The following is a 27,291-nucleotide window of genomic DNA, read 5'->3' as shown; positions in this document are numbered from 1 at the left end:
CCTCTTCCAACTTGGGCAAGGAGGTATGTGGAGGTGTCCTCAGATCACCTGTATTAAATTATCACAAATTTCTGCCATCCTCCGAGGCACACTCAGCTCTGGCACTTTGAACACGGGCCGTTTTAAGGAGGCAATGCTCATGGTCATTCACACAAGCCAACTTTGCTCAGTGATGATCTAATTAACCTGGGTGCCATGTGACATATAAGGCGGTGCTGTTTTGATTCGTGCCACTGCACACACCTGCAGATGCTGTGCCCGGTCATGGCTCACTTCTGGTCCATAAATACACACAGGAGTGATAAGCTTGCCTCTATAACATCGTCCAGGGTCACAGGCTCTACTCTGGGCATGTCACAAAGCTTCCCCTAACCAAGCCACCTGTGACGGGCATGCTGCAGGGCAACCACTCCATTTACACGCTGCAGGATGACCTGGGAAAAGACTGACGGATGGGAAGAAGCAAACCTGTTGCTGAGGAAACAGTTTTGAATTATCTTGACGATGAAGGTAGCTGCTTCTCGGTCGGTCATGTTGGCGCAGAACCTGTTCCTGTTCAAGGAAGAGGGATGAGCAAACAAAGATGCAGCTGTTAGTAGAACAACTTTGATTTTTACAACTAAGCTAGAGAAATCTTGTTCTGTGAAGGCCTGGTTGATTTATTGTCGAAGGCTTTCACGGCCAGAGTCACTGGGGTGCTGTGTGGTTTCCAGGCTGTATGGCCGTGTTCTAGTAGCATTTTCTCCTGATGTTTCGCCTGCATCTGTGGCTGGCATCTTCAGGGGATCCTCATCATCAGATGCCAGGGGCATTAGTGTTGCTGAGGCCCCTTCTGCACGGGCCAATAAACCCAGACTAACCATGGCATAAAACCCATCTGTGTGTGGGGGGCGGGGCGACTTCACACGGAAGCTGCTCCTAAAGCGAGTTCACCCTGTGTTCCCCCCACAACCCGGATTTTTCAAGAACTGCACTATCAGTGATTCTTTAGTTCAGAGGTCTGCAACCTGTGGTTCTCCAGATGTTCATGGACTACAACTCCCATCGGCCCCTGCCAGCATGGCCAGTTGGCCATGATTTGTAGTCCATGAACATCTGGAGAGCCACAGGTTGCAGACCTCTGCTTTAGTTGTAAAGCGGATTGCAGCTGCTCACAAGAGAACAGCTCATTTTTAAAGGTCCTCCCCGTGCAGCTATGCAGGATGGGAAGTGAGTTTTTTTTTTTAAAAAAGACGCACCTCTATGCGAAGGGCCGATGGTACCCCACGTTGCTTCCGCTGGCTCCGTTCACTGCTTGCACAGAGGCATGTGAATGGGACAGTAGGAGAGTGGGTTACTTTATCCCGCCTGCAACCCGCTCTCCTGGGGCTGTGTGGGAGAGGCCTCGGCATGTTATGGCCTCTGATTAGCAATCAGGATGGGAGAACCTCTGAGAGTGTAACGTGAGGACACGCATAGAACATTTTTTCAAAAAAAAATTTCTATCAATCTTGCTTCTACACCACAATTAAAAAGAATGTGCTACTTACTTCAATAGCTTGATTGTCTGCCCTCGGAAACAGGGCAGCCCCGTGTCTAACATCAATGTGACCAGAGAGACCACTGCATCCATGTAAGGCCTGCAGAAGGACAGAAGAAGAGAGTTTTCAGACTTCTCCAGCTACTGAAGACAAAGAGAGAGAGAATAAAAACAGAGGAACTCAGCTGGGAATGGATCACACCTTATTACAGTAATTAAATCCACACAGTGTAATCCTCTTCCATTTGCTGATGAAGCTGTGCTGCCGTCCACAATCTGTCACTCTAACGAAATTACTGCGACAAAAGGCAATTCCACTCCACCAAGCTTGGCAGCAACCACACTGGCACACACACCCCTCCACACACACACACACACTGTAGATGCAGGAATGGTATACTGAAAATTGGTTATTTGCCTGCAGGGAAGGCAGCTAGGAAACTGTATTTTGGACTTTGGAGGCTGCGCTGCATTTTTTTAAGGGCACCTAACAATGCAAAATGTGAATGAGGGCAACTAGCTGAAATTCCACGTGGAATGTATGCTCAGTGTTAAACCCAACTTTGCTGCCAGCTAATGCATGACACATGAGCCTACCATTTGGATTCCAAATGATAAATGGTCTGGAATCCATGCCCTACAAGGAGAGACTTAGGGAGCTGGGTATGTTTAGTTTGGTGAAGAGAAGGTTAATAGGTGACATGATAGCCATGTTTAGATATCTGAAGGGATGTCATGTTGAAGAGAGAGCAAGCTTGTTTTCTGCTGCTCCAGAGACTAGGACCAGGAGTAATGAGTTCAAGATGAAGGAAAAGAGATTCCACCTAAACATCAGGAAAAACTTCCTGACCGTAAGGGCTGTTCGACAGTGGAATGCACTACCTGGGAGTGTGGTGGAGTCTTCTTCTTTGGAGGTTTTTAAAGAGAGGATGGATGGCCACCTGTCAGGAGTGCTTTGACTGTGTTCCTGCATTGCAGGGGGGCTGGACTTGATGGCTTTTGAGGTCTCTTCCAACTCTAAGATTCTATGATTCTCCGACATAGGTACATTTACTTTTCAACTCTAAGAAATAAAAGAATTCCAGGGCTTCATTTGCCCCTCTGCCCACACTGATTCAGAATTTACTTTTTAATCCACATGGCTTTTAAGATGGATGTAGACAGTATGTAGGCATATCTGAAACCCGAGAACAGCTGCACGGGTAATTTCAGTGGCAGGGCATCAAAGAGACCTTTGCAGAAGGGCAAAAAAATGTGCTTGTTCTTGGTGCAGAAGTTCAAGATCAAACCCAACAGTACCTGTACCCTCACCTGACTGCAAGGTACCCCCTGACACACATCTCCATGAACCACTTGAATGGCGTCGCCTCCATTTTCCCTCCCATGATCATCACCATCTCATCAGTCAGTTTGATGTCCGGCTCCCAACCCAGATTTCCACCAGGTGAACTCTCAAACATGAAACCAAAATCTGTGCCGGAAAAACAAAGCAGGAAAGAGAGAGACTGACTGATGGAAATGGATTTTTGTCATAAGAAACTGCTGCTTCAGCGACATCTCAAACATTCTTGTAACTGTACTGTCGAAGGCTTTCGCAGCCAGAATCAACTGGCCCTTGTGGATTTTCTGGGTTATGTGTGGCCGTGGTCTGATAGTTTTTGCTCTTAACGTATACCTCACCACACAATCACTCCACATGTGCCATGGAGAGAAACAAATCTTATCATGACAGGCCTCTTAAGGTGCCAGCCATAGATGTGGGCGAAACATCAGAAGCATGAACTACCAGAACTCGGCCACACAGCCAGGAAAACCCACAACAGCCAATTATTGTAATAATCTTTTTTAAAAAATGACTGAGATTTGGTGTTATCCAGTATGCATTTCGGAACGTGGTAAAAAGTATAAATGAAGAGTCCAGAAACAAATAAAATAAGGTTGTTCGAGCTGCTTTCTTTCAGTAATATATTGTCTGTGGAGCAAACTATGTTTTACATGTAAAAATATGCACTGAGGCCCTGATATTTTTTAGTGAAAAGCAGTCTCAGGAGGCTACAAACCTGAGTGGAGGGGCAGAGAATATATGTGCAGATGCCCACATTTGACTCCTTCCTTGCTAGCTTATTTTTACAGCCAAGAGCATAGGTGTCAAACTCGCGGCCCTCCAGATGTTATGGACTACAGTTCCCATCATCCCCTGCCAGCATGATGCTGTCAGGGGATGATGGGAACTGTAGTCCACAACATCTGGACGGCCGTGAGTTTGACACCTGTGGTCAAGAGGAAAACCTTGCTAACACTAAGGCAGGTATAACTTTGCCTAAAAGTCTTGAAGCAGAAGGCAGAGTGAAGTAATTACTCCATGTTGCAAGATTTTGGGGTTATAAACACAGCAAAAATATTCCTTTTTCAGGGGGTCCACATCCACTAAAGGTGGCGGGGGGGGGGGTTCACATGTCTGGACACCACATCAGAACCATGACATATACAAGAAGGCAAAAAACAACAGAACTGACCAATATGAATGAGATGCCCGTGTTTGTCCAGCATGATGTTGCCATTGTGCCTGTCTTTAATCTGCAGCAGGAACAGCAGGAGGCTATAGGCAGCCATGCTGCGGATGAAGTTATAACGAGCCTGTACAGATGAGACATGGGAGAGATACAGCAGAGGTTAAAGAAGTGGCTGAGAAACTGGGAAGAGGAAGCAGCAAAGGAGGAGAGAGGAAAATCAAGCATCCCAAACTGTAAGTAAAGCTGAGCTGGCAAGCGCCTGCTCTCTTGTCTGGCACAGGATAACTTGAGACGGTGGGTTATCTCGGCAAGACACAGGATCTATAGTTGTTAGTGCCTGATTAGGACTGAAGGGAATCACCGCTTGGGAAATATTGTTTTATAATCGCCACTTGGGAAATACTGTTTTATAATTAGACTGATGCTCAGCTGTGCTCCCCAACAGGGCAGGGTGCAGCTGTGTGGGGGAGTGCGTTTTAACAAGCTACGCCCCTGGCGTTGGCATCCATGTGGACACCAGGGGCATTCCTGGGGGAACTTTGGAGCTGGGAACACCCTGGTGTAGCCTGGGTGGTGTAAGTCTGTTTGGGGCTATTGAGGGCTTGCAGGCGGCTGGGGAGTTTTTGGTGTTTGCTGACTGCCAGTGCTGTCCGCAAGCCCTCTGGAGGCAACACAACAGCATGACAGTGGTGCCGACCTCAGCTGCCTCAGCCTTTGGAGGAGGCTGTTAACATGTGCTCTTCCGCAAGCCAAGCAGAGGCTCTTCCACTGAGTCACAGCACCTTCCCAACACAACACAAGCTGAGCTAACATTAATTCTTGACATTGACAATACTGACATCAAGCTCAATAAGGGTGAGATAGACCTCTAACTTGGGAGAGAAGGTCTTTACCAAAAGAAGCCTGTATAGCCAAAGCCGGTCTGCAGATCTGGGAGACGTACCTTTTGGAATGCCAAGCTTGATTCATCTCCATATTGTCTCGTAAAGTAATCATACATCCCAAAGTCGGTCTGCCTGCCCAGCTGGTCGCGGGAAGTGCAATCAGGAATGCATTCAATAACACCACACTTGAAGAGGAAAAGAGAGTAATGGCTAATAATAATAGTCACACCTCGATTTCCTACAGTGGCTGTCCATGATGTCTGGAATCCAAAGATCTATTTACAGTCTGATCCTATGCACATTTATTGCAAAATAGAAAAGCCCCCATCACTGCAATTTTTGGTACACTTTATGGATTAGGATTAAATTCAGAGGACTTTTCCACTTTTGTCTTTCAGCAGCTAATCTTTCAGCTGTATCAGTTTCCACAGCAACTTGTCTGGTGGAAAGAGATGGACAACACTTTGAGAAAAAGGTTCTCTCGATTCATAGAATGAGAGCTACAGTTTTGTGGATCTCAGTCCAGTGTTTTCGCGTTCTGAAACTATGTCTGCAAAGAAGGCTTTCACGGCCAGAATCACTGGGGTGCTGTGTGGTTTCCAGGCTGTATGGCCGTGTGCTAGCAGCATTCTCTCCTGACGTTTCGCCTGCATCTGTGGCTGGCATCTTCAGATCCTCTGAAGATGCCAGCCACAGATACAGGCGAAACGTCAGGAGAGAATGCTGCTAGAACACGGCCATACAGCCCGGAAACCACACAGCACCCTATATCTGCAAAGATTTCCCACTTTTTCCAATTTAGCAACTTACAGAGGCGAGACATGAATGGATGTAAGTATAGTGTCAATATACAATATAGTTAGGGATCTTAGTGCAAAAAGAGCAATGGAATTCTGGCACGGGATGGTGGGTATAACCACAAAATGGCAACTGCAGGAGGCAGAGTCGCACACCGAGAAAGTCCAAATCAAGAGTACACTGGGGAAGAGGAGTGAAAGAGAGAATAAAACCAGCACCGTAGTGGCAGCTGCTGCTGACACAGTGTTATTTTAATGTGCACAGCCAATCAGATTTCCAATGGCCAATCAGAAGCCCAGCTGGGGAAGAACCCCACCCATGTTCTAAAAATACTTGATGGGCACCAGGAAGAGTGTCAGTAGGCACCATGGTACTCACTGGCATCACAGAGGGGACCCCTGCCCTAAAGAATAATGTTTAGAATACATCTCTGTGGCTGTTAAAAAAAATATCAAAGATTCATACAAGCTTCATAGATCTTTGGTTGCATAAAAGTCAGACTTATTACCTGAGAATGTTAGGCAGCAAATACTCACCCCTGGAGCTGTGGCCACCACTCTGTAGGGAAATACATAGAGGTCCAGTCCTACCAGCTGAAATATGTTCTTGAAAAGATCAATGATTTGTAAGGCCAGCATGTCCTGTGAAGCAATTAATGACATATGTTAGAAGAACGGGACACATGTGTAGCTGAATGGATGCACAAACACATGCACGCGTTTGTACACGTCAACCCCCTGCTTAAAATGCTACAACGGCTATGCAATATTGTCAGTGCAATTGTTTTGTTTATTCAGTCTACTTTGACTCAATCTTTACAATGCGCTGATCACTCTAATAGGGTGCAGGCTGAACAGCCAAGGTAATTAGCTGGATTAAAATCAATGATGCAAATTAGATTAACGATGCAAATGATTTGCAATGATGCAAATTGGAGGCTAAACATGTGCTAGATAGAATGCCTCTAATCACACAGGATTTTCTCCTTCCCCACTTTCAACATGCAATTAACCCTTAGACCCATGGTGGCGAACCTATGGCACTCCAGATGTTCACGGACTACAATCCCAATCAGCCTCTACCAGCATGTAGTCCAGTTCGCCTCCACTGCCTTAGACTGATCAACAAATCAGAATCTAAGAAATTAGCTGGATAACAATTTATGCAATTTACACACACTAAATAGAACAGCAATGAAGGCACTAGTTAAGGAAGTCTGTTTCATCAAAGAACAATATTATAAGCGTGATAAGCTACAAGTAGACTTGCCAACTTTGGAAACAAGCACATTTTATTCAACACAGCATCAATGCAGGAGCAAGAGAAGTCACAGCTGGCTTCCTCTCCAAGTCTGTTATAATGATGCATTATGATTACTGCTAGAGATCAGTTTCTTAGTCAGACTCGTATGATCTTACCTGCCTGCAGTCGTCACCCACTTTAAAAATAGCGGCCTGCCAGCAAATCTTCTTGCTTTCCACCCCGTCTTCTCCACTTTCATCTATGGAGTCAGAACGACAACGGAGACCTAGAAAATGGGGAAAGCCCAAATCTCAGTTAATATTTTTGTATTATGAAAAACTGGAGGCCATTAAAAGCTGGTTCTGTCTTATCAACACTACAGTTACCACTGTAAGTAATCACAGTTGGGCTTAAGTTCTTAACAACCAGCCTTGGTCTGCAAACTTCAGGTGCAAATAATACTTGTCCCTAATGCGAGGTGAGTGATACATCTCGAAGAATTCTTCCTTGTCCCCCTAGCAGGAGAAGCACCTTTGCAGCATGTTGCAATGTATTGGGAAAAGCTCCAGATACATTCGCTTTTAGAATGTGGCCATTTCTTCAAACTGCTTCTCATTTTATGATATTCAGCATGATAAGGTTTGAAGGCACTTTTCTAAAGTCCTGGGGTGTCGCATGTACTGTGACCGGTCTGGTCTGAACTGAACTGAACCCTTTAATGCAGGGGTCTTCAAACTATGGCCCTCCAGGTGTTCATGAACTACAATTCCCATCAGCCCCTGCCAGCATGGCCAAGTGGTAGGGCTCATGGGAATTGTAGTCTATGAACATCTGGAGGGCCATAGTTGGAAGACCCCTGCTTTAATGGCATTCAGATGACGACAATAATACATACTTTTAAAAAAATACAAATTTATAAAAGAGCATATAACAAAATAGGGATCTATATTAAAAAATCCTTTAAAATGATAAAATAAAAACTGAATAAAGTGTTTCAAAGGTTTCATTAAGAATGCCTTGCAATTACAATACAGAGGAACTTGGCAGTCAACTCTAAGACATTGTCCAGAAGGAAGAGGGATTTCCTGTTTACAGACAGACAGAAGCCATTATTGGCATTATAAATTACCATATTACAATATTAAAAACAAAACAAAACGGGACCGTTTATCTATTAACTGAACCCATTAAAACACATGGATTTCCTGTTGGTCTGTGAGAATGCTGTTGTCAATCAACAGGTTGATTGACACGACTGTGACTGGTCATGACAGAGGAACATGTTTCTCATCAGACTGTGTGTTCATCACAGCGAAGACTGGTGGAGGCCAGACTGCCCTGGGAAGCTAGACTCCTTTTAAACAAGTGGCTTTGAATGAACCTATGAAACTGCTTTATACTGAATCAGACCACCGTTCCATCAAGATCATTACTGTCTACTCTGACTGATAAAGGTCATCACACATCACCGCCCACTTGACCCTTTTAGCTGGAGATGCCAGGGAATGAAGCTGGGGCCATTCCAGGGAGATGTTCTGTCACCAGCATTTTTTTAGTGTGCATGGAAATGGTGATGCTAATCCCTCCAGACTCCCTTTTTATCATTTTGGCTACATTCTATCATATAATGCTCTCAATTAGAATCATACAGTCGGAAGAGACCCCAAGGGCCATCAAGTCCAGCCCCCAGCAATGCAGGAACACACAATCAAAGCACTCCTGACAGGTGGCCATCCAGTCGCTCTCTTTAAAAACCTCCAAAGAAGGAGACTCCACCACACGCCGAGGTCGTGCATTCCATTGCTGAACAGCCCTTGCTGTCAGGAAGCTTTGCCTGATGTTTAGGCGGAATCTCTTTTCCTTCATCTTGAACCCATTACTCCTGGTCCTAATCTCTGGAGTAGCAGAAAACAAGCTTGCTCCTTAGTTCTACTACATTTTAAAAAAATCTATAAACTGTAATGATGTATACTGCTCATTATTTTATTTAAAATATTTTAGTACTGACGAAGGCCTTCATGGCCGGAATCAAGGGGCTGTTGTGGGTTTTCCAAACTGTGTGGCCATGGTCTGGTATTTGCTAATGTTTTGCCCGGGTATGGCTGGCATCTTCACGGGCATGTCATGGTAATACGCCAGCCATAGATGCCAGCAAAATGTTAGGAGCAAAAACTATCAAACCACGGCCACAAAGCCTGAAAAAAACCACAATTAAATTATTTTTAATCTTTAAAAAGATTCCCTACCTCCCTAATTATTCGTTCTCTGTTTTTCCTCTTTGGCATTTCTTTTCCATTTTAAAAATCTTTTCCCAAGGTTTATTTATATTACCATTAGGCTTTTGTTTGCTTCATTGTTCCTTGATTATGCTGTGAAGCTCAGTAAATATATTTACAAAAAGATTAAAAAATGCTCACAATATTCCTTGCATTTCAGCTTGGCTTGCTAAATATGAGGACCAACGAAAGAGGGGGAAATCCCAGCAAATTCTGACGAAAATAGAATGTTTTAATGAGTAGCATCAACAGCGAGATATTGAACTAACCTTCTTTTTCAAGTTCACTGACTCCACACCTCTTTACCTTGAACTTGGCCAAGTAAGGTGCTTTGGCAGCGCTGTAAGGATAAAGAAGAGTTTGAAGTAATCAATATAGTACAATTTAGGCATGATTATAAAAGGAGTCCAGAAACCTGTTTTCATGGTGGTTAACCAGATATCACCCTGAACTAGATAGTCCAGGCTAGCAGCAGTGGCACAGTGGTTAAGAGCAGGTGCGTTCTAATCTGGAGGAACCGGGTTTGAATTCCCTGCTCTGCCGCTTGAGCTGTGGAGGCTTATCTGGGGAATTCAGATTAGCCTGTGCACTCCCACACACACGCCAGCTGGGTGACCTTGGGCTAGTCACAGCTTTTCGGAGCTCTCTCAGCTCCACCCACCTCACAGGGTGTTTGCTGTGAGGGGGGAAGGGCAAGGAGCTTGTAAACCCCTGTGAGTCTCCTACAGGAGAGAAAGGGGAGATATAAATCTAAACTCTTATTCTAATCTCATTAGATCTCAGAAGCTAAGCACGATTGCCCCGGTCAAATATTTGGATGGGAGACCTCCAAGGAATACCAAGGTGATGACGCAGAGGCAGACAATGGCAAATCACCTCTGTTAGTCTTGTCTTGAAAACGCCACCAGGGGTCGCCATAAGTCAAATGTGACTTGATGACAACCCCCTCCTCCGATATCCCAGAAGGCACTGCAGGAACATAGAGGCCAAAGACCCCACACACTGCTCTCCTCCCTGACAACTGGCATTCAAAGAGATGCTGCCTCTGAAAACTTAGATCACAGTTAGCCCATCACTGATAGAGCTGTTCTCAGTGAATTTACATGACCCCCTTTTAAAGTTCTATATTATATTAAGACAGTCACATTTTTATTAGAGGTGAGTTGAGCTGAGTTACAAAACAAGGACATCATACCTTTGCATAGGCGTTCCTGACTTGTAGTCAATGTCCAAAACAATGGCTTCAGGATTGCTGGGCAAATAACAACCTATGTGAAAGGGAGAGAGTTGTTTGGTAAAGGATGTGGAGTAGCCAAGCTAATGAGTCATTGCTCATGATAGTTTTACAAAAATCGGCCCTGGTAATTGCTCATGATAGTTTTACAAAAATCGGCCCTGGAAAAAGAATCTGATGTAATGTAACTAACACATGCAGATTCCTGACTGCAAGTTTTTGGAAGAGCTCTGCCTGGTGGATTGACAGAAACACTGAATGTCAGACATGTGGTAAGTATTCACTCATCCACTTAATTTATTATTGTTACTCACCTTGCTTTTCTACCCCATGGGGACCATTGAGAACAAAGTCAGCCACTTTGGTCCCCGCTGGGGAGAAAAGTAGGGCAAGTAATAACAATAAAATATGTTTTTTAAAAAGGAGGAAGACAACAGAACAAACCTTGAAGACCATGCCTGTCTCTCTGCTGCTTCTGATACTGCCTTAGCCCTGTTTTCAGTGCGGCTACCCACCTGACACAAACTGTGGCCCACTAGTTTTCCACCATGGCTACCAACATATTTCTCCCTTTCTCTCCCACTCCTTAAATTTATTTTGACTAACACACAACCTGAAACAGCATCCCACGGAGCTCAAAAGATGGCCTGCTATTTTGTGACCATGTTACCTGCAAGGTTAACCATTCAGGCTTCTTACCAGGCTGCACCTTCACCTCTGACAAGGCATTTAAACAGGCCTTCTTTCTTTCTTCCCCTTTAGGGTAAGGCCTATGAAGAAGAAGAGGCTTTTGTTTTTCAAAAAGGAATCATTAGGGCAGCCACATCAGCAGTGCATTCGATACTAACTTTCACAGCAGGTGGACGGCAAAGCTTTAATACGACACCACACCTGAGATTTCTGAATGAATTTTGTCTTTGACCAGCTGTCAGCAATGCTACAGTTTTCACAAGGGTCCTTTCTTTGACTTGGCCATACTCGTTTCACCAAATCACTACACGTTCTACAGAGATCTCAAGCAAGACAGATTTTCTTATTAGGATAAATAATGAACGCACCCATGGCCCAAGCATCGTTCCCCTGAGACTAGTATAAACTTGTAATAGCCCTCCTCCATGATCCTTAGAACTAGTTTTCTAGTGGTTGGAAATGGCTCCTCAGAGAGAAAAGCAGGGAAGATCTGCAACCATCAGGGCTTTCTGTGAGCAATGACTGGATCCAATCACAAGTGTAAAAGGCCCCTGGGAGACTCCATACACAGCACATTAGGGCTTGGGGTTCGTGCCCAGTGTCAACAGAAAACAGCCAGTGGTTCAGAACGCCACTTTTAATCAGTTATTTTTGAGCTTAGAGAATAAACTCTCAAGATGAACTGCAGCAGACTTCCGGCTGCTTGATCAATGAAAGGTTATTCTTGGCTGAGAGCCTATTTAGAGGAGGATTAAGATAAAGAGCAGCCTTATCGGGCTCTTTTGCTTGCTCAAACAATCAGCGAAGCCACGGAAACCTTCGACGGAGAAGAATCAATGGCCCAAGTTAAACATATTAGGCAGCAAATCTTAGGGGCAAGTCAACTGGAGCCTTTTATTTATCATGTAGATACAAGACTGCCAATGAAGTCTCCACGGCTAATGGTGTAGCTGGTTGTCGGTATAGGCAAGCAACATGATTTGAAAGCGCAATCATTGTGCCTGCGTGTGTACAAACACTGTCTGCAAGCCGATGAACATGTCACCTGGAAACAGACAATACTAAATCCTGCCGTCCTTGAGGAGATGGACGTGCAGAAACGGTACAACACGTTATATTTGACTGTGCTAATTACAACCACATCTGTGGTGTTTATATAACTCCAATACTCACAGGCTATCCAGAGGGACACAGATTGTTTTATCTTTCACTGATGCTCTCGGACAAGAATCCTGAAGTTTTGCCCCATGTTGCAAAACTTGGTCTGATTGCAAGTGGGGATCAGGAGGTCCAGGCTTAATTCCATAGATAGCTAACATGTTTCTATAGTTTTAATGTGTATTTCACTTAAGTGCTATATTTTGTATTCTATCTTGTTTTATCCTGCACTGGTCTTGGACTGTGAATAAAACTTGATTGATTGATACTAAATTCAGTGAGACCCACTACTAAGATTTGGAAGAAGAACATAGTAACACTTTAACAACCGTCGTTTGGCTCAAGGCTTCCCAGCTCAATGAGAAAAAAAGAATTTGCACATTTATATTAATCTCAGAAGCAAGAAATGCTGGATTCAAATCCAGTAGCTTGATTTTTCCCCATCTTTTGTTATATTTATTTGCATATTTTTTCTTTAACTATACAAACAATGTCTCCACTGTATTGTTGAAGGCTTTCACAGCCAGAATCACTGGAGTATTGTGGGATTTCCAGGCTGTATGGCCGTGTTCCAGTAGCATTTTCTCCTGACATTTCGCCTGCATCTGTGGCTGGCATCTTCAGAGGATCCTCTGAAGATGCCAGCCACAGATGCAGGCAAAACATCAGGAGAAAATGCTACTGGAACACGGCCATACAGTCAATGACCAACATCATTAAAAATACAACGAATTAATAATTCCAATATACAATCATTTTGATTTACAGATACTACAATCCCAAATAAACTATCTCACAGTTGAAGAATGAATGCGTTTTGTTGCTTTGCTGGGATATGAATATTTGTCTGCTAGAAGAATAAGGGAAGATTTTTCAGATCTTCCAGGGAATTTTTTGTAAAATGGGGGAAGGAAGCTCATCTCCCAATTCCTTAGAAAAAGGACAGCATAAAAGATCACGACCTCTAGATTCCGTTTGTTGACTGCCGCAAGAGCAACTCAGTTCTGAATATGGAGGTTTCGGCTTATCTCCCTTTTAGCAGCATACAGAGCGGTATGTTAAATCGTGCCTGAGTGAAAGCTGCTCATGTTTTTGGGATTACAAGATTTCCCAGATAGTCTGCTGGTACAAATTGTTTCGATTCTATGTAACTACCGGTATATTTTCTGGCAAAACTCAAATGCTGTGCAGCTCTACATCTTAGCTTCTTTGACTGATCTCAGATAGAGCTTTGGTATAACCTATATTTATTAAATCCCCTGGCAGAAGCTCCGCTTTCTGCAGCTTCCGATTTAGGAGATTTTTCGAACTTGATTAGTGCTTACCAGACAGAGTTAATGGGGCCGAATGTACTGGGAAATAAACTAATTTCAGCCAATACCTGAGCACAGAGAACCACACTGTCCAATGCATGTGACATCTTATCAGTTTTTAATCCACGGGGCACAATGATTGCAAGATCCTCCCCCAGTCTTCTCTTCCCCTGGAGCTATTTCTGATCGTGGGAAAGTTTAGACCTGGGGTTGAGGGGGTGGGTGTACTAACAGCTCTAATGGTCAGGCTGTCATGGGGCCAAGGGCCAAAGCTGCCGTGCCCAGACACCCACTCTTGCAAAAAGAACAGCCTCATTGCCTTCTTCCTCCCCACTTCAGCCACCCACCCACCCACCCAGTGCAGCTATTAATCATAGAATCCACTGGTGTAATGCCCATTGGGCAAGGTGGGCAGCTGCCCAGGGAGGGCATTCTTGCAGGGAGGGCATTCTTGGACGTATCAGCACCAAAATTTCAGGGTATCATCCGGAGACTGTCATGATGGCACCCCCAATGTTTGGTGCAGTTTGGTTCAGGGGGTCCAAAGTTATGGACCTTCAAAAGGGTAGCCCCCATCTCCTTAGCAAAGAATGTGGGATGGGGTACCCCATTTGAGGGTCCATAACTTTGGACCCCCTAAACCAAACTGTACCAAACTTGAGGGGTCCCATTAGGATAGTTTCCAGATGATACCCTGAAATTTTGGTGCTGATACATCCAAAAATGCACCCCCTTCAGGAACATCCTAGAAATTTGCCAAATAATTTTTGTTCTGTATTGAAAGTTTTCTGTATTGCTGTCAATGGGGTTTCGTATTAGCACATTTTTTTGAAGGCACAGTTCAAAGTTAGAAGACAGACGTTCTTATGATACTTTGGTGCGCAGGCTGGGGGGGGGGGGCACATTTCTGAAGGCACAGTCTCAAAGCTTTCAGAGTCTCATCAGGAGACTGCCCTTATGATACCCCCCAGGTTTGGTGCAGTTTGGTTCAGGGCAGTTATGGACCCTCAAAACTGTAGCCCCCATCTCCTATTAGCTCCCTTTGGAAACAATGGGGGATAGGGGCACACCCTTTGGGAGTCCATAACTTTGGACTCCCTGAACCAAACCTCACCAAACTTGGGGAGTAGCATAAAGACAGTCTCCTGATGATATGCTGAAATTTAGGTGCTGATATGTCTAAAAGTGCACCCCCTGCAGGCACCAATGTCCTGGTGCAAAAAAAATTGGTCGTATGGGTGGAGTGGCCACCCATGGGGCATCCAACTCAGGTTTTGCCCAGGGCTACAGTTTGCCCAGGGCTGCCTCGTTACGCCCCTGATAGAATCATAGAGTTGGAAGAGACCCCAAGGGCCATTGTCTAACCCCCTTCCATGCAGGAAGACACAAAGAACTCCCAATATATGATCATCCAGCCTCTTTTTAAAATTCTCCGAAGGAGACTCTACCACTCTCCGAGGCAGTGAATTCCACTGTCGAACAGCCCTAACAGTGTAATATATACAAGTGCCTGAATCCTGGGAATTAACTTTCCTGGGACCAGAAATGGCTCCAGGGAGGGAAGGAAGATCAGTGCTTCCTGCTGGCAGCTTGTAGGATATCACCTGATGTCAGGAAGACCCTCTGGTGTTCCCCTTTTGCCTTTCATGTAGAAGATAATAGTTCAGGAGACTGCGTTACAATGGTGGGATGTTGTAGTGTTTGTTTTATGTCTGATGATAGATAACTGTATTTATTATGGTTTTACTTAAAAAGCACAACAACTGCCTGCAGTCCAGTGGTGAATGGTAGATTAGAAAGGCTGCAGGTAAAGAAATCCAACAACAGACTCAAATGTATAAAATACCGCTCATCCTGATGGCATACGACCATTGACCTTTGTCTACAAAATGTGAATTTAGAAAAGCAAAGCCCACTGAAGTCACCAGAAAACTTCTTGGATTTTGAAAATATACAAACAGCAGGATTACTCATTTCAAAACATGTAGTATGTATTTTCCTGGAAAAAAAATTTGTATGTTGCTTTGTGTGTCAAGCTGCTGCCACCCTCTGGCCAACTTAAAAATTAATCAAATATAGGAAACACTTCTTTTCTGTTCCAAAGGAGGCAAATACATTTCAGGGGGACTGTAGGTATTCAATATGAAAATTATTCCACAGCTCCTGTATGACAGAGGTGTCCAACTCTGGCGCTTCAGATGTTAATGGACTACAATTCCCATCAACTCCTGCTGGCATCTGAAGCGCCAGAATTGGACACCTCTGCTGTATGGAGCCTCAATATGGATCCTTCACATTAGTGAGAATTTAGAATCAGAATTTAGATCATAGTGAGAATTTAGATCAGCTTCTTTGTCAATTTTTGTGGTGAATTACAGGGACTCCAAGATGTGTTGTTGGGGTATTTCTAAGGTTAGAACTGGGCCAAGGACCTACTGAAGCTAAAGCGAGGTTGCAAGGATTTAAACATAAGCTAAAGGTCATTTTTTTCAACAAAGAAGGATGGCCTGTTCTATTAACTTAATAAAGATCAGTTCTATTCCCGCTGGATGCAAGAAACTGATAAGAAATTGCTCAACCTTGGCCTAAACAAGGATGATGTACTAAAGCTTGGAAGAAGCAAATCTCTGTTGATGATTTAAAAATGCATAAAAGAACTAGATTATTTCAGCTCAATTACAAGACCTCGAAGAGTATGCTCCACCCAGTCCTTTGGCATAATCAACCTATGAAGTCAGACAGGTTGAAGACAAAGTGACTAACGCAAGGCCACACAAGTGAGTTTCTTGCCAGAGTGGGGATTTGGAGGTGCTTTAATCTGACACTGAACACTTTACCATACTAGCTTATACTTACTTGATGATGGCTGAAACATTGGTGATTTTGTTGAAGAAATCAAATTCGCGCTGATAAAACTCCTTTGCTGGCCCAGACAATGAGCTAGTTATTTCCTCGACCAGCTGCTCCAATAGTTCCCCGATGTCAGCTGCATGAGGAGTGAAAGAAAGGTGCATGAGACACCAGTGGCGCTGATTGCGCTGGGGGCGAAATGGCAAATGGCACACAGGTTTCTGGTGGCAACACATTTCTTGTAATGTTTAGTTTGGTCTGCACTATAGTCCAGAACATGATAGTTAACAAACAGGTTGTCTGTTCGCCTTCTCAGGTTAATATCTGTCAGAGCAGTCCTATGACATGCTTTGGAGCGACAATAGCAGTCAGCTCAGCAGGGAGTAAAGATGCCCGCCTCCTCAGCAATTTGGTAAATGACATTTAGAAGACGGCAGAAGCCGCCTTTCAGGTTAACAATCCAAGGAACTTTGCAGGCCAACAAGCCGGAGCGTCATGGACTCACGGTCCTTCTGATGTCCCTCTTCATCCAAGTAGATGTTCGTGTTCATATTCCAAATAAACTGGTGAGCCAAAAGCTGGGATTGGGAGGCAGCCCACAAGATGTATTCTCGCACGTAGCCCATCTGAGAAAACATATTAGCGCAATCACCCAATAAGCCAAACACTGCAGATTCACAGGCATTTCCTGGCAGCAGCATTTTGGGACTGAGGAAGAACAGGCATAATGGCCGGATGGAAGGACAACAGGGATCCCACAGAAGCACCATGAGGAAAATTAAGGAGAAGGGACCAGGTAAGGAGAGAAGGCTGAAGGTGGTTTGCGTAGCATAGCTGTTAGAAGTGCTCTCCCTTTAAATTCTTAGCCCAGCTAAATGGGAAGGGTGGGATGCTCATAGCCACTATGAACACCAGGGCAAGGAACTGCATGGGATCTTGCCATTCAGATGCCTTGTCACCATGACTCTGCACCAATAGCCACAGCAGCAGTAAAACGTCCGTAAGAAAGCTTCGTGGAAATACAAACTAGACTCATGCTTATGTGTTCTTACCTTATCATATCGCAGTGCCTGCACAATCTGCGGAATGTAAAACAAAATGGCATCCTGGAAAGAATGGGGGGGTGGTGGAGGAGACAGACAAAGAAGAAAGCAGTTACAGTCCCTTCTCAGGGCAAACAGAGAAAAGGAACTCCACCAATGAATAAAAACATAACCCAGTTCAGGAATCAAGAACTGCTTTCGACACCAACATCTTTATGGTATTTGGCTGGCAACTGAGGACTGCCCGGTTTTTAATGGCTTGCAGAAATGCATCTTTAATTGCTACATTAGCAAGAATGTATTGTCGAAGATGCCAGCCACAGATGCAGGCGAAACGTCAGGAGAGAATGCTGCTAGAAGGTGGCCATACAGCCCGGAAACCACACAGCCCCCCATTAGCAAGAATGTTTTTAACAGATATGCTACTAACTCTGACAAAGTCCCCAAACCTGAAAATTTATCTTGTTGAATGTATGTGTATATGGGAAGTAATACCAAATCAGACCATTGGCCCCACTAGCTTAGTTTCACTCTGAGTGGCAGAAACTGTCCAGGGTCTCAAATAGAGCAAGGTGTTTCCTAACGTATATGTCTTGAGATCCTTCAATTGGATCTAATTTGCGGAATAATTCCAAGAATAATTGAACAATACTTCAGAAAAAGAGTTGCGGATTGTAATGCATACAAACGCTTAGGTTTATGTTCAGATAGGCAGGGAGGTAGAATGTTTGGAGCCCGAAGGGTTAATCTGGAACTCCATGTGATTGTGAGAACCAGGTCAGTGCATGTTTCATTTTTTCCCCATCAAGACCCAGCTGACTTAGGGAAATCCCACAGGGTTTTCAAGGCAAGAGACATTTAGAAGTGGTTTGCCACTGCCTGCCTTTGCATCACAACCCTGGCATTCCTTGGAGGTCTCCCCTCCAAACATTAGCCAGGGCCCTTGGTTAGCTTCTGAGATCTGATGAAATCAGACTAACTTGGGGTTATCCAGGTCATTTACAAACATATAAATTGAAATAATCCTTCCAAACTTTTTTTGCATTACTAAAAACATAAGTAGATGTGCAATAATTCAAAGATCTACTTTACCATGAACCTAACTTTAAAAACCTGCTCTGGCAACACAGTTTCTTACCGGAGGGAAAGACCGCAGAACTTTAACTCCATACTGAGCTGTCAAGGGATGGGGTGGATACATGCTTGAAAAATATGACAGGCCTGTAGGGGGATCTGTAGGTGTCCAGCACAGAATGTGGCTGAGTTCAGGAGCGTCCGCATCTATCGTGTGCCATGTAACAAGGTACTGAAAGCACAAAAGGGGAGGGTTAATGGAGAAACCAGGTCCAGTCATGTAAAACAGAGCTGAACTTAACTCACACCTGGCTAAATTATGATGTTCGTGCCTCATGGACAATGTTTATGACATGCTCTCATTATATGTGTGTTTATTACCTTTCTATCCAGTTAAATAACCACAATATATCTTGATGAATAATCTTTATGAACGGTTTATGAAGTATCTGTTGAAATTACACTCAAACTAACTGCTTATACCTCATTGCCTTGTCTCCCGATATATACAGTCCTTGTTTTTTAGGCTTGGCTGGCCTCATATCTTTCAGTATTGGTTTGACTGTATATATTTGCTGATCTGTTTAAATTATGATGTCGCCAGGCTGCACCATGGAGGCAAGCAATATCTGACCAGCAATTCTCAGTTTCATGTGATAATAGCATCTCCAGAGCAACAACGGGATTGCTCACTGCAACTCCTTAAATCACAGACACAATTCAAACGCACGAGGGCAGGCAGTTACCTTTATTGCTTCTGGTATATCGCTGACGGCTCCTGGGTCCAAGCGAACCAGACGGGTGACTTCCATTACGATTACTTCTGTGTTTTTAAATCTAGGGTCAATCAGAAACGTAAATACGTTGCTAAACCTGAAATGGTCACTTCTCCCTTCTTTGCAGAGAGAATATACTGGGAGCAAGCTGAGCTGTTGTTATGATCCTATCATTCCAATGGCCTAGCTGGTAGTTGCATAGCTGTGCACAAACCATGCCTGTTACCTTTTTGTGCACGCCTTGGCAGCACCACGCAATGTAATTGATAACAATTCAGCAACAATTTGTGTTTACCTGGTGGGCAGCTGGATAGCCAGATAAGGGGAAATGCTCCATGCCAGGTCCACATTATCCTTCCACTGTTTCTCAGTTAGGCTGATGTACTTGGACCTCCAGTTTGCGACACTATTCTCTCCCGTCTGATCCAACTCTAACTCAGGGGTGGAGAGCGGGTTGTACCACGTGATGAGACGTTCAATCTCTGTAGCCTTGAAGTCAAGGAAAGGAAACATGCTTTGGCAACCCAGCATTTAATATGCTATATGTTGTCACCTCACTCGACACCTCAAATTCCTGCTCATGTTTTGCTTAATTGTGCCAGAACAAAAGAATGTAAGATATCCAAGAAGCGATTGCTTACCAGGAAAGACAGAAGCAAAGTTCTCCTTTTCATGTAGTACTTGTGTAGCTGGGTACCTCGATTCGTCTTCTTAGACATGCCTGAAAAACACAGACACTAAATGTTAAAGCTTGTTTTATAATATTGTCCGCTGGATCATTAAGGTCTGATTTTACACCAACTTAACAGGAAGAGGGTAAGAAATTTTCAACACTAGGAATCATGATATTATGAGGCACTGGATTGGTACACACAAATAATTGCCTGTTAAATGATGTCATTTCCACATCATTTCAGCACGACAATGGCACTTCTTCTAGAAATGTTATTCTCTAGTCTGAAAGTATTATAAAAATTGACTTTTGAAATATTGTTTCAGGAACTGGAGCAGGGTTTGGAAAACTTATACATTTTAGAAGCCTTCTATTAGCTCTCTTGCATCAGGAATACTGAAATGGCAGCATTCCATGCACAAGCCTTGAGTCATGTGACTTTCACGATACCCGAGTACTTAAGAAAAGCACACATCTGTGAGTTCCTTGCGCCTGAGATGCTGCCATCTCAGCATTCCAGATTGCCAGAGAGTACTCTTTGCAATAAGGCCTCCGGTGATGCCATCAAGAGAGCAACAGGATCTAAATTTCAGAATGGACTCAGAAATAAAAGTGTACTAATTAAACAGGAAAAAGAGCTTTTATGTCTTATAGTTTCGTCTTCTAAATATCCACATGATGTAAACTTTCTCTCTCTAGTACCATGCCTCAAATTTAACCATGATATTGGGGGGGGGGGGGGTCAGCTTCATAAATTCAAAAAGAAACCCCTTTTAATGGGACAGACCTGATTTCTTGGACATAGTTGACATGCCACTGGACAAAGGGTAGGTGTTTATCCATCCCTGCGTAGCTTGCTGCCGAGAGCCCACAGTGATGTCCAGGTTGCTTCTTGTGTCTTGGTTGTCTTACAAACAAACACAAGAAGTGTTCTGTCATTGAACCAAAACCCACAAAACAGGAGTGGGGGAGGGGTCATGTATTACCCAATTAAGACTCACCTGGAGGAACAAGCTGGCTGGCTGTTAAATATTTCTTGTCAGAGAACATTGCAGTCCAAAACTTGATTAGTATGATGATATCTTCCCGTAACCTTTTCTCCCCTTGGGTTGGGCACTTAGGGGCAGTGCTGAAAAACACAACCGCAAAATAATGTTTGTGAAGCACGCTGAATGCTTACAGCCAAATTTGTGGGGGGGGGGGATCCCCCTCTAGCACCATTGCACTCCTGTGCCAGCGGAGGGGCGCCACATGACCCCACATGACTTCCAACCTCAAAGCTTCTTCCATTGTCCAGGCCCACCAGAGCAAAATGCTACACCGTCATGACCAGGGGCATTCTGGGGGCGAGTCCAGCCTTAGTTGGTCTCCAGTGCCCAGTCAGCCCCCATACACCCGTGAAGCCACCGGAGGAGATATGCCACAATTTTCATGATATATCTCTATTCTCCCCTATGGGGGATTTTGAGGTGAGCATTTCTTAAAATGTTTTCAGGGTTCCCTCACTACAGGGAAGCCCTGTGAATGGCTGGGGGGCGGGGGGGTGCCTGCTGGCCCTGTCTGGATTGGGCTCTAAAAGTACCATAATGGCATTCAGTAAAAAGAGCAGGAAAGAAGGCTAGAAGGGAGAAGCTGGTTAAAATGTGCAAATCACAATCAAAGGTTAGAATTTTTAAAAATCCTTTGGGAAAAAATCCCCCACTCCACCCCCACTAGAAATTACACAGCCTGTGATGAAAAAGTAAAAGGAAATCTCACTTTTAAACAGAAAGCAACTTTTCAAGCTGCCTCACACTTTTGAAAATATCAGCTTGAGGAAGTAATTAAATTGGTTTTCTAAGTCACAGAGATAAGAGGTTTCAGATCTATTATACACAGTGTTAACGTGCTGGGTTTTATTGGGAATGCATTCTCTTTTGTCGCTTCGGGGATGAGAAGCAGGAGAACAGACGTACCTGAAGTAGTCGAAAGCAGTAGAATAGATCTTTTCTCGCAAGACATTGCGAATAGTTGCATTTGGAACCACGTCGGCGTGCAACAGAGACAGCCCAAGGGTGAGCAGCCTAAAAATAATGCATAAAATGGACACAAAATTAATTCATAATTGTGATGAGACCTGAGCCCTCCACATGAGGCTGTGTATGGATCTGTGCAAAGGGAATTCAAACAGCTTTTTAATATAGCTTTTTGGCTGTCAATTAACAGCATCTTGAGTTTAAACAATCCTCCACCATGCAGTTGCTATTTACTCTGATTGCAGGAGAGAGGGGGCGAGAAGCAGCATTTGGAATACCTACACAAGGTCAGGAAAAGCTACACAGGGGAAAAGCTTCCCCAATCCCAGTCTGCTAACTGCCAAAGGACTATGCCCTGAATCATTTGACTCAAAGGAATCCAATCTAATCTCTGTCCTTCCCATCTTTAAGATTTTACACACACAGAGAGAGACAATGAAAGCCGTTTACTTGAAACGTGGGCCAATAGTTGCCACGTGTCGGTTCATACTGCCCTTTGATCCACCAATGTTCAGAGAAAGGGACCGCTGTAGTAAACTGGAGAAGATTTCCACCTGGTCAGAGCTGCAGTACTTTGCAATTTCAAACCGTTGCACCAAGAACTGCATAAATAAAAGGGAAATGTGAGAATGGTGGATTTGCTTCTGAATGCAAAACTTTCTACAATGCAATACTATAGTAAACGCCAGCGTCAAAAGCCTCCGGAATACAAACTCCGGAATATAAACTCTGGTTCTGGTGGGTTTTCCAGGCTGTGTGGCTGTGGTCTGGTGGAACTTGTTCCTAATGTTTTGCCTGCATCTGTGGCTGGCATCTTCAGAGGTGTATCACAGACTTCCCTCTGTGTTACACCTCTGAAGATGCCAGCCACAGATGCAGGCAAAACCTTAGGAACAAAATCCACCAGACCACAGCCACACAGCCTGGAAAACCCACCAGAACCAGTTGAATCTGGCCATGAAAGCCTTCCATAATCTCAGCATTCTACTCACTATCAGCAGGGCCCAAGCATTCCCTCTCTAGGGCCCTTTCCACACATGCAGAATAATGTACTTTCAATCCACTTTCAAGGCACTTTGTAGCTGTGCGGAATAGCAAAATCCACTTGCAAGCAATTGTGAAAGTGGATTGAAAGTGCATTATCCTGCATGTGCGAAAAGGGCCTAGGTTTGACCACATCCCACCCATAGCCCCATCCCATCAACACAATCTGATGGCAAAGAAAAAAGTCTATTTTACTTCTGGGGTGAAAAACATCTATAAATTGATAATATCACATTAGTGGTCTTGTAGCTTTAGCCCCTAGGCACCAGTGAAGTCTACCTATCCTTTTCTCCTTCCCTCCCCTAACTCTCGAGCAACTGGCTGTGCCGTTCAACTTATCTCGACTGTAAGAATCAACAAAAAAACATACTGAAAAGGAACACTTGCCTCTATCCAGATGTAATGGGGGGTGACCTCTGGAGGGCAAGGTTTGGGTTGACTCTCTTCTGAAGCTGCCAATGGATCTGCTTCCTTCACCTCAGCGGAGAACAGGCCAAATTTCTGCTCCACTGTCATTTGCCAAGCCCCTGCCATTTCTCGCATAAACTGAGAAAACAAAGGCAGGTTTTATTTCCTGCAGGCAGATCTCATTCTAACAGCAAAGCGACCTGTAAACAACCCACAAATTAAAAGGAGTTGGAGGTGGGATCCCTCGCCATTTGAATCCAAGCCTGTGTTTACAATGTACTCTGGAAAAGGCGTGGTTTCAGATCATTTTGTTGGGTAATTCTAATTTTCCTGAAGCATCACAGTTCTCTTTCAAGCAAGGTTAGGCTAAGTTACCTATTCTTGCTAAATAAAGTGAATGGTATTTATGGCTGCTACAGGAAAAGAAAAACATGATAAGATAGAGTTTGTCTACCAACGTTTGGCACCTGCCCAATATATTAAAAATGACATGAAAATACAGTTTATAGGAGGGCCCGTGGCTGAGTGGTACAGTAAATGCTTTGTATGCTGGAAGTCCAGGTTCAGTCACTGATATCTCCCTCATGCCCACAGGCACAATGGGGCCCACCAATATATATCCTAGTGCAGTGGTGGCGAACCTTTGGCACTCCAGATGTTATGGACTACAATTCCCATCAGCCCCTGCCAGCATGGACAATTGGCCCTTGATGGGAATTGTAGTCCATAACATCTGGAGTGCCAAAGGTTCGCCACCACGGTCCTAGTGCCTGACAAGTGTTTTTAGAAAGTAGGTGGAACCAGGTGGGGCTTTTGCCCAATAGGGCTTCTGATCTGCCACTGGAAACCTGATCGACTGTGGCAACTTTTAAAAAGTTGCTTCAACGGCAGCTTGCACAATAGCTCAAGGAGCTTCACTGCAGGGCTGAATCTAAGCTCGGTGTATGTTAGAAGATATTTTTAACATGTTCACTTTAAAAGACATCCTATTAAACAGAGCTTCTGCCTGCAGTGTTGAAGAGGTACTATTAGACTTTTGCTCAAGATCGTTTCCTGATAGTTTAGGGCTGACTCTGCCTCCTGTGGCAGCCATTCTGTGCTTGTGTCAAGTACCCTGTGCCAGAATTCCAAAGGTGCCCACAGGCTCAAAAATATTGGGGACTCCGAGTTAAAGTATCCCAGGCATTGATTTTTTTCTGCCGGAGACCCTGGACAGTTACTGCCAATAAGAGTGGAGAATACTGGTCTAAATGGAACTGTCAAGTGACTTGATCTGAGGCTGTTTCATAGGTAAACAGGTAGTTGAATATACAGCTCATTATAATGAGCTCTTTCAGCTCATTATAGCTCTTCAATAGAAACACAGGCTGAATCCACCCGAGTGCCAGTGACACACAGAAAGAGGCGGGAAGAAAAGGTCTTTATAGCACAGAACTCTTGAAAGAGACATACTGCAATGCGATCAGGCACAGTGAGACTTACACTCATCAAATGAACACATTTTTCTAACACATCAGCTCTTGCTGTAAGATTTTACTTCTAGAGTGAGCCTTCAGGAGAAAAATGCTAAGTGGTTTCATTTCCCCTACCGGCACTTCTATTCCGTTCTTAGCAGCGAGCAGCCATTCCCAGCAAGCGATCGCCGTTTCCATGCCGTGTTCAGTAAACATTCGCAGAGGTCCCCAGCAGAGGTGATGCAAGAGTTGAGGGTCACAGTCTGAAGCACAAATATTCCTAGAGATTAGATTTTTTAAGCGAGAGGCAGCATTAAATACATTTCATTTGTTCTGTTGTAAGCGGTCAGAAGTACTCTAACAGGACTGAAGCTCAGAGTGCAAGCTTTAGCACAATTATATAATTATAACTCACTCTGAGCCCTGTTTTTGGGGATAGGCAGCTAATAAAAGCTATAAACAGATGAAGAACATGTGAAGAAACAGAAGTACAGTATTACTATTTATAAAACTTTAGTGTTACTTCTAAGGGACTCACAGTTTTCTCTCTTTCCACTGTCCAACAATACCATCTTAGAACCCATTTATATTGATGTAATGGTCACATTATTAGACAAGGGGTGGCCAACCTATGGCACTCCAGATGTTCACGGACTACAATTCCCATCAGTCCCTGCCAGTCCCTGCCAATTGGCCATGCTGGCAGGGGCTGATGGGAATTGTAGTCCATGAACATCTGGAGTGCCATAGGGTTGGACTAGGGGGTATGGGAGACCCAAATTCAAATCCCCATTCTGCCATGAAAGCATGCTGGGCCACCTTGAGCCAGTCACACCTGCTCAGTCTAACCTCCCTCCCAGGTTTGTTGTGAAGATAAAATGGAGGAGGGGGAAACGTTGTAAGCCACTGGATAAAGTGAAGAATAAACTACTCCAATAAAAAATAAAGGCAAATCTTCGTTACCTTTGCTGCATATTAACAACGCAGTCATCTTGAACATGGCCTGAGTGTAGAGTTCCGGATGGCCTGGTTCTAGTGCATCGTTGAGCTGTTTGATCATTAGCTTACTGAGATCCGATGCACGGCCTGTGGCATTGGAGTACTGAATCATGCCGGCTACCTGTAAGACACGGTCTCTTGATTAACAGTGACCACAAAAGCACATTGTTAAGAGGCACAAAAAAATCTTGATTTGTGTTGAAAGGCCCTGAAATGGATGCCGTTAGACTTTTTTAAATAACTAAGAGCAAAAATTTATAATTGCTAAATATTAGGGAGGCATAAGTCCCCTTTCAATTAAAAATGTATCAGACCAGATCCAAGTTAACCAATCGCTTAATCACACCCTAAAACTTGAAAGAATCATCACACATATCCTGGAATAGTTCTATCAGATGCTGTTCATTGGAGGTTGATACTGGTAAATATGGGTGGTATAATACTTGAATTCCTGTTTAAAAGCAACACACACAGCTAGAAAGGCCAGCTAGATTCCTTTGCACTTACTTCTCCAGCATAGCGGTTCCGCAAGTTCAAAGAAGCCATGAAGTTGGAGTAGTCCTTCTTCACACAGGCAGGCCTTTCCGTTAACTGGGTTACCTACAAACAGCAATGATTACAATTTCATTAATGATCTTAGGATCACATTAAACATCAAGTTATTATACAAGTAACCCTGCATCCTTCCTGTCTCCCTTGGCACCCCCTCTGCATCAGGGCAGTACAATCCCAATGCGACACTACATTTTTGTTATGTAAAATTATCACGAATTAGCAAGGCAAACAGCCGTTGTGAGCTCTAGTCATTTCACTGATAGACAATGATCTTCATACTTACACCCAAGGTGGTGTTCTGTCTGTTGTAACCAGCGAAGTGAAGAATACTTTCTGTGGCCATAGCCAGTCCTGTGTGTTGTGACAAGCCAGACACCCAGTTCTGATGTTTGTTTAAGTACTCCTGAAAAAGAAAGAGGGGAGAGCTATTTTTAGAGGGATCTGATTTTGAACTTTCCACACTACACATTGCTCCACAGTTAAACTACTGGTATGCCATCTTCCTTCCGGAAGTGGTAAGATGCTCCAAGGATGTCACAGCAAGGCTTGCTGTCTTTTCACTGACAACACCATAGAGAGTAATAGCATCTTTTCAGGACATGTTTTATTTCAACAGGCACACCTGCCAAGACAGAACGTCCTTTGGACTTTTGTAGTCTTCGACTTGTAAAACTGGGTGGGTGGGTGTAATGTTGGATCCTACTATGTAATTTTGCATTGTTCAATGTGTCATTTTAACACTTATGCTTTGATTCAGTTCAGTGTTTTCGATT

The 27,291-nt window shown here is 44.0% G+C and overlaps 2 protein-coding genes across 3 annotated transcripts in view; one reads left to right on the top strand and one right to left on the bottom strand.

The window, feature by feature from the left end:
• PI4KA (phosphatidylinositol 4-kinase alpha) overlaps positions 1-27,291 on the bottom strand; it is an 84,820-nt gene that overhangs the window by 1,333 nt on the left and 56,196 nt on the right. For both annotated transcript variants that reach the window (XM_048513638.1, XM_048513639.1), the window contains exons 29-54: positions 26,802-26,921; positions 26,471-26,563; positions 25,928-26,084; positions 25,100-25,227; positions 23,490-23,648; positions 22,509-22,660; positions 21,999-22,106; positions 21,045-21,172; positions 20,831-20,950; positions 20,012-20,091; positions 19,666-19,859; positions 19,341-19,431; positions 18,659-18,826; positions 17,530-17,583; positions 16,983-17,103; positions 16,484-16,613; positions 11,166-11,236; positions 10,428-10,500; positions 9,502-9,572; positions 7,133-7,242; positions 6,251-6,355; positions 4,976-5,101; positions 4,036-4,156; positions 2,831-2,990; positions 1,530-1,619; positions 469-552 (exon numbers count right to left, since the gene is read on the bottom strand). In XM_048513638.1, the coding sequence (XP_048369595.1) occupies positions 469-552; positions 1,530-1,619; positions 2,831-2,990; positions 4,036-4,156; positions 4,976-5,101; positions 6,251-6,355; positions 7,133-7,242; positions 9,502-9,572; positions 10,428-10,500; positions 11,166-11,236; positions 16,484-16,613; positions 16,983-17,103; positions 17,530-17,583; positions 18,659-18,826; positions 19,341-19,431; positions 19,666-19,859; positions 20,012-20,091; positions 20,831-20,950; positions 21,045-21,172; positions 21,999-22,106; positions 22,509-22,660; positions 23,490-23,648; positions 25,100-25,227; positions 25,928-26,084; positions 26,471-26,563; positions 26,802-26,921 (3,014 nt within the window). The remainder of the gene's footprint in view (positions 1-468; positions 553-1,529; positions 1,620-2,830; positions 2,991-4,035; positions 4,157-4,975; positions 5,102-6,250; positions 6,356-7,132; positions 7,243-9,501; positions 9,573-10,427; positions 10,501-11,165; positions 11,237-16,483; positions 16,614-16,982; positions 17,104-17,529; positions 17,584-18,658; positions 18,827-19,340; positions 19,432-19,665; positions 19,860-20,011; positions 20,092-20,830; positions 20,951-21,044; positions 21,173-21,998; positions 22,107-22,508; positions 22,661-23,489; positions 23,649-25,099; positions 25,228-25,927; positions 26,085-26,470; positions 26,564-26,801; positions 26,922-27,291) is intronic.
• Positions 17,174-27,291, top strand: part of SERPIND1 (serpin family D member 1) — a 34,810-nt gene continuing 24,692 nt past the window's right edge. The window contains exon 1 of the mRNA XM_048513640.1: positions 17,174-17,273. The gene's annotated coding sequence lies outside the window, so the exon portion shown is untranslated. The remainder of the gene's footprint in view (positions 17,274-27,291) is intronic.

This window comes from Sphaerodactylus townsendi, linkage group LG13, assembly GCF_021028975.2.
Source record: "Sphaerodactylus townsendi isolate TG3544 linkage group LG13, MPM_Stown_v2.3, whole genome shotgun sequence".
NCBI lineage: Eukaryota > Metazoa > Chordata > Lepidosauria > Squamata > Sphaerodactylidae > Sphaerodactylus > Sphaerodactylus townsendi.
Note: the sequence above shows the minus strand (reverse complement) of the source record. Positions and strands in the feature narration are given on the sequence as shown.